The sequence below is a fragment of the Myotis davidii genome, unplaced genomic scaffold (genome assembly GCF_000327345.1).
Source record: "Myotis davidii unplaced genomic scaffold, ASM32734v1 scaffold64, whole genome shotgun sequence".
NCBI lineage: Eukaryota > Metazoa > Chordata > Mammalia > Chiroptera > Vespertilionidae > Myotis > Myotis davidii.
This window is the reverse complement of record NW_006296226.1, coordinates 4,885,991-4,892,863: the sequence shown is the minus strand read 5'-3', so window position 1 is coordinate 4,892,863 and position 6,873 is coordinate 4,885,991. Positions and strand designations below refer to the sequence as shown.

The 6,873-nt window shown below is 50.4% G+C and overlaps 2 protein-coding genes across 5 annotated transcripts in view; one reads left to right on the top strand and one right to left on the bottom strand.

Moving 5' to 3' along the window:
- HDHD3 (haloacid dehalogenase like hydrolase domain containing 3) overlaps positions 1–1,727 on the top strand; it is a 3,139-nt gene extending 1,412 nt beyond the window's left edge. For all 4 annotated transcript variants that reach the window (XM_015568805.1, XM_006771209.2, XM_015568804.1 and 1 more), the window contains one exon: positions 644–1,727. In XM_015568805.1, the coding sequence (XP_015424291.1) occupies positions 809–1,564 (756 nt within the window). In that variant the 5' untranslated portion in view covers positions 644–808 and the 3' untranslated portion in view covers positions 1,565–1,727. The remainder of the gene's footprint in view (positions 1–643) is intronic.
- A 1,962-nt stretch (positions 1,728–3,689) lies between these two features.
- BSPRY (B-box and SPRY domain containing) overlaps positions 3,690–6,873 on the bottom strand; it is a 17,324-nt gene continuing 14,140 nt past the window's right edge. Inside the window, 1 exon segment of the mRNA XM_006771234.2 lies at positions 3,690–5,099. Coding sequence (XP_006771297.2) covers positions 4,573–5,099 — 527 coding nt within the window. The 3' untranslated portion in view covers positions 3,690–4,572.

Sequence of the window (6,873 nt, the reverse complement as noted above, 5' to 3'; positions counted from 1 at the left end):
ACCACGGGTTTGGTCAGATGGTCTGCAAGGACCCTTCTGTCTTTGGAATTGCTAACAATAGGAATAGCAATCATAATTGTTTCCTTATCTTGACCTACACAGCCCTGCCTGAGCTGGCCCCTCTCTACCCCAAGCACCAGATTCCTTGCCCTGCCTCAGGACCTTTGCACTTGCTGTTTTCAGTGCCAGGAACACTTAACCACCTCTCTTTCCTCAATAGTCATTCTTCAGATCCCCACTGAAACTTCACTTGCCTAGGAGGTTCCCTGACAAAGACCAGATAAGGTCCTTGGATTTATAACTTCACGGTTCATGCTGCATTCATTAAGCCCAAGTGTCTGTGTAGTTCTTTGTCTAAGATCTGTATCCCCTATTATTTAATGCTATAAATGCCATGAGATCTGGAATCCTGTCCGGTTTCCAGCATCTAGCACATAATCAGTGTTCAGAAAATTGTTGTGCAATGAACAGATCATCTCATTTAGTCCAATAATCTTGAGAGGTTGGGTCCTTGTGTTCTTCCCCATGAGGAGACAGGGCTTCCAAGAGTGATACGCCCAGGGCCACACAGTGAGTTGGCAGCACCAGAATTTGAATCGAGTCTAAAACCTGAACTCCCACTTTACTTGCCGTCTCATTCCAGGATCTTCTGCTGTGAAGACATTCCCCAAGTACCAGAAATTCTGACCCACGCAGCCCAGAAAGAGACAACCGTTAGGTTGTAGAAGGGTGTGGTCCAACTCGGTTTCCCCTTGGCCCTTGGAACGTAAGGTGGATCTGGAGTAGACTTGGCCCGTCCTGCAGACCCATGACGCACCAGCTACAGATCCGATTGCTGACGTGGGACGTGAAGGACACGCTGCTCAGGCTCCGCCGGCCCGTGGGGGAGCAATATGCCTCCAGCGCTCGGGCCCACGGGCTGAAGGTGGAGGCCCCAGTCCTGGAACAAGCCTTTAGGCAGGTGATCAAGGCTCAGAACCACAGCTTCCCCAACTATGGCTTGAGCCAGGGCCTCACCTGCCGCCAGTGGTGGCAGGATGTGGTCCTGCAGACCTTCCACCTGGCGGGTGCTCGGGATGCCCAGGCTGTGGCCCCCATCGCTGACCAGCTGTACAAAGACTTCAGCAGACCCTGTACCTGGCAGATGTTGGAGGGAGCCGAGGACACCCTGAAGGGGTGCCGAAAACGAGGTCTGAGGCTGGCAGTGGTCTCCAACTTTGATGAGCGACTAGAGGGTATCTTAATGGGTCTCGGTTTGCGGGAACATTTCGACTTTGTGCTGACCTCTGGGGCTACTGGCTGGTGCAAGCCGGACCCCCGCATTTTCCAGGAAGCCTTGCGGCTTGCTCATGTAGAACCAGCAGTGGCGGCCCATATTGGGGACAGTTACCACAATGATTATAAGGGGGCCCGGGCTGTAGGCATGCACAGCTTTCTAGTAGTTGGCCCGGGGCCTTTGGACCCTGCGGTCAAAGACTCTGTACCCCAAGAACATATCCTCCCCTCACTGCCCCATCTCCTGTCGGCCCTTGACCGCCTAGAGAACTCATCCACAGGGCTGTGAGTCTGGTGAGGGAAGCGGCTGGGCCCAACAAACATTACAGACAGGAAGCCCTTTCCTCCCCAAGATCTGACCTTTACCCCCTCCCTGCAGACTCCATCATGCATTCTGACTATAAAGCAGTGAGTGTGAGGCTTTCAGCCTTGCCCCACTAACCAGCTCCTGGTCTCTGAGATGGTTCATTCATCACACCTGCGTCCCTTTTTTTCACAAATCTGCCTCACCTCCAACAAGATTTACTAAAGGCCCAACTAGCTTCAAAATCAGGTATCTTGAAACTTGGTTATAGCAGCGGGGTCCTTTTGTCATGGGAGATCCTATGTGGAACCCCAATATGCAAAACAGGAAAAAAGGAGACACTGCAAGGGTGAAACAAAGGTCCTGGGACCCCTCATTCAGGCCCTGGTCAGATTTTAGACAAAGAACGCCATAATCCCAGTCATGAGAAGAAGCTTGATACACACACACACACACGCCTCCTCCATGTGTTAGTTACTCTGCTAGTCCTTGATAGGCATATAGAACCCTCAAAGCTACCTAGAGGGCTTAAGTAGTATGTGTCCCACAGGTTGAGAACCGCTGCTCTACAACTTCCCCTACCTGCAAAGTCTAAGGTCAGAGGAGCTTAATTTGAAAATCAGGGTGCTAAGCTGTGCTTAAGGACATGTCCTCTAAGACAACATAGTCTAGTCAGATTTTAGACAAAGAACGCCATAATCCCAGTCATGAGAAGAAGCTTGATCCACACACACACACGCCTCCTCCATGTGTTAGGTACTCTGCTAGTCCTTGTTAGGTATATAGAACCCTCAGAGCTACCTAGAGGGCTTAAGTAGTATGTCTTCCACTTGACAAGGGATTCAGAGGTTTAGCCTGCCTGAGGTCACAGCTAGTACACGGAGCCAGGGCTCCAGTCTAGGCATGTCTGACTCCAAAGCCCATTCATTGGCTTGACCACTAGTTTGCAAGTAGAAAGGGATCCATGTCACATGAGACATAGTGCAGCTGAGGTCCTGGAAGAATAGGGATGGTGACCTATGGGGTGTCATTCTTAAAGGACACCCCAGTCATAGGGGGTTAACAAGGGGTAGGAAAGCGCAGGGGACAGGGACCAGAGCCCAAGGTGGCAGGAGTGTAAATGTGGGGAGAATCACTGGGAACTGAAGAAGTTGCGTTTTAAAAATTCCATGTCTCTTCCTGCCTCTCCCTCTTCACACACCTCTCTACTTGGTATTTACTGGACACCTCTGTGCCTCAGCCAGTGCCAAGCACAGGGGACACCACAGGTGAAGAGCATGTAGATGGGCACATGCACGTTATTTTCTAGTGCCAACAGCCAGGGACGGCTCTGGAGTGGGCCCTGAACTGGGACTGGCATTTAGGTGGGCAGAATAGGGAATCCCTAGCAGCAGGCCCATGAACTGTGGACTGAGGGCTGCTATGGGGAGTTAGATTGGTGATTTGGGGAGTGTGGTGTAAGGGCCTTCGGGTGCCATCTAGAAGAATCTGGCATTGACCCAGGTTTGGAGGCAGGAAAGCTCTTCTCAGACACCTTCCCAAGTGTCAGGCAGTGAGGACATTTGGAGGCAGGAAAGCTCTTCTCAGACACCTTCTCGAGTGTCAGGTAGTGAGGACGGGGTCATGAGCTGTAGTCTCAGAGCCATAGGGCCCTCAGAAGTCATTGCAGTCATAAAAGTTGCCAGTAGGTCTGTGGACTGACTGGATTTGATCCACCCAGTGTTTCAAGTAGATTATTGAGCAAACAGTGGGGAGGGCTCTGGCCTCATCTTTGAGCCCAGGAGCCTGAAGTTGTAGGTAAGATTGCCTTTGAACTATGTTCCCCAAAGAAACAAAAATGTGAGGACTACTGCTCTAATGTGACCTCCTTAAAGATCAGAAAAAGATCTGCCCTTGGTCCCAGCAGTGCAGGGCACAGAACCGACTCCAGGCCCTTTAGGGTGTGTATGCTGACCTCAGCCACCCGCTTATATCTGAGAACATGAAATGAGGAAGACATCAAATTTCCAGTAAACACACCTCTAAGATTTGAGCTGGCCCTTGAGGGGAGGAAGGGGAGAGGCGCACGGCAGGGTGTTACCCAATTACCAACAAAGAACATGGAAGAAAATTGTCAGTCTTTTAAAACCTTTAATAATGTACACATTCCCTAAGGCTGGCCCTCTTACCCCCTCAGCTCTTTCTGACTCCAGGTTCTCCCCCCAGGTCCCCACATTATGTCAGAAGGGGCCACCAGGCAGGGCACTCATCAGCTGCAGGTGGGGGGGAATTAATCCCGGTTACTGCAGTGGGTACAGGCTGGAGGTCAGCCGCCAGGTCCAAGGCAGAGCTGCTGATGGGTGTGTTGCAGTCAGGTTACCTGGAGACAGGATTTTCTCAGTCTTCTGAGTGGCCAGGTAGGCCCTGGGTTAGGACACAGCCCCCGGCCAGAGTCCTCTGACCAGGAGCAGCTGGCAGGAGTTCTAGGTCCCTTCCAAGCTGTCCTTGTGTGCTAGAAAAATTCTTTCCCTGTGTCATGTCATGGGAAGGACTGAAAAGCACTCAACTGAGATGAAAGGACTTCAGCCACAGGCTTTTCTGCCAGAAAACCATTTCTACACGCTCAGAGCTAGGGGCAGGGGGCTGAAAGGCAGTGCTTCTCCAGAAGAGTCTACCACATGCACCCATCCACCTATCCATCCATCCATCCATCCATCCATCCACCCATTCACTTGCCAAATATTTATTGCACGCTCACCAGGCACCATGCTGGATGCCAGAGATAAAGTGGTGAACAAGACACCCTTAGAGGGTGAATTTGGGAGACTAAGGCCCAGGGAGTGGCAGGTTCCCCACAGATAAAGCATTTAATGGTTATACCGGATCTGAAATGGATCCTACCCCTCCTAAAGCTGCCCGGTGGGCATGGGCAACATTTGGGAAAAGGATACTGGGTAGAAATGTGGCCTAAAAGGATGGTGGGCAGGCAGATCTAGCCTCCCCAGTGCCGAAGGTCAGTGGACAATGGAAATGGTCTGGTCGGCCACAGCAAAGACTGGGAAGAGGGGCCCAGGGAAGGACGCCTGGTGGGTGTGGAGCACCGTGCCCGAGGCTGGATCGTAGAATAGCAGCTCCTGGGCCTGCAAGTCCAGCAGCACGCCCAGCTGTGCTGGGCAACGCAGCAGCCCCAGGGGCACATGCTGCCCGCCGTGTGAGAAACAGAACTCTTGGTCATAGCGGGAGAAGACCCAGGAGTAGGCATTGTGGCCCAGACGAGAGTCACTGCCAGAACCCTTACGGGGCAGCTGGCCTAAGGCCACGCCCACCTTGTAGGCACAACTGTTCTGCACATTTACCATCCACGCGTGCAGCCCAGACTGGAAAGAGGTGGCGGCCAGGGCGTTGGGCCAGTGGTCAAAGCGCTCTGGGCCATCTGCACAGGCCTTAGACTTCTTGGCATTGAAGGTCAGAGTCCTTCCATCATCTGACAATTGCAGGAAGGGGCTGACAGTCCTCTCATCGATGCGCACATCCTCTGTGCCTGCCAGAAAGAATCTCAGAGTTGCCCAAGGTCCACACTCAGCCCTACCCTGGTCCTGCCAGGTAGTGAAGGGCTTCCTTATCACTCACTGGCAGCCATTTACTCTCTCTAAGCCTCAGTTTCCTCATCTGTAAAATGGGGATCAAAATAGGACTTATCACAGGATAGATGTAAGGATCAAACGAAATAATACGTGGAAAGTACCCAGCAATAATATGTGTTCAATAAATTGTGGTCATAACAGTCATTATTACTATTTGTAAACTCTGATAGAAATAAGGCCCAGAGAAGCAAATTGCCCAAGGTCACACACGAAGTTGGTGGCAGGGACAAAATTAAGACCCAGCATGTTGTTCCTACATCTAGCATCTAGCCCTGGTCATACTGCATTCCAGTTGGGCAAATCTGCAGCCTCCAGATCAGACTTGTCCTAGGGACACCGTGCCCCTGGAAGCTGGGAAGCATCAGGTATGCAGTTTCCAACAACTAACTACATGGGACTGCCAGCAAATCGGGTAATATTTGACACCAGACTCTAGAGCAGTGGTTCTCAACCTTAGAATCACCTGGGATGATGAACTAAAGTACCAGAAATTCTGACCCACGAAGCCCAGAAAGAGACAACCATTACGTTGTAGAAGGGTGTGGTCCAACTCGGTTTCCCCTTGGCCCTTGGAACTTAAGGTGGATCTGGAGTAGACTTGGCCTACTTGAACTAAAGTACCAGAAATTCTGAAGGTTTTAAGTCCCCATTCTAATGTGCAGAAGGTTTTAAGTACTTTCTTGTGTTCCAGCACAACATAATGTCCCGGGCTCACCTTGTTCTTTTCCTGCCTCAGCCCTGGAACCAGCTAGAATCATGTGGGAATCTTTTTAAAATCCTGACTTCTGGGCCTCATCCTCCGGAAATTCTGTTCCTTTGTTACTAATGTTGTGGCCCCACCCCATAACAAAGAAACAGAATTTCTGGAGGATGAGGCCCAGAAATCAGGATTTTAAAAAGATTCCCAGGTGATTCTAATGTGCAGCCAAGGTTGAGAACCACTGCTTTAGAGAATTCTAGTGTGTACTAGCATTTTAAGGAGAATGGGGAATGGGAAATTGGGAGGTGAGGAGGGTTAAAATTGAGAAAAATGTCAATTCACTAATTAACCTATGAATTGTGTAACTACCACAACTGGGAGAATGGAAACTTCTAGCCTGCTCTGAGAATTGGCTCAGTGGATAGAGTGGGCAATATAGGTATATACTAAATTTCGGTCTTCCTAGTGTTAAACAGGGGGCCAGTTCACTGTCCCTCAGATCGTTGGAGGGCCGGACTATAGTTTAAAAAAAAAAAACTATGAACACATTCCTGTGCACACTGGAAGTAAAAAAACACAAATGTTTTTGGCGGGCCGTAGTTTGAGGACCCCTGCTCTAGAGAATTCTAGTGTGTACTAGCATTTTAAGGAGAATGGGGAATGGGAAATTGGGAGGTGAGGAGGGTTAAAATTGAGAAAAATGTCAATTCACTAATTAACCTGTGAATTGTGCAACTACCACAACTGGGAGAATGGAAACTTCCAGCCTGCTCTGAGAACCCCCGCACTAAGTGGGAATCTGTGGAGGCAGGAGACCGTGTCACATTCACCTCTGTGGCCCCAGCATGCAGCACAAGGCCAGGTCCACAGTCAGCCTGAGTCAATGTTTGTTAAGTGAGATGAATCCAGGAAGCTCAACTCTCGCTCCCAGTTGGCCATCAATTATCTCTCTTCTTAAAGAAAACCAGGTT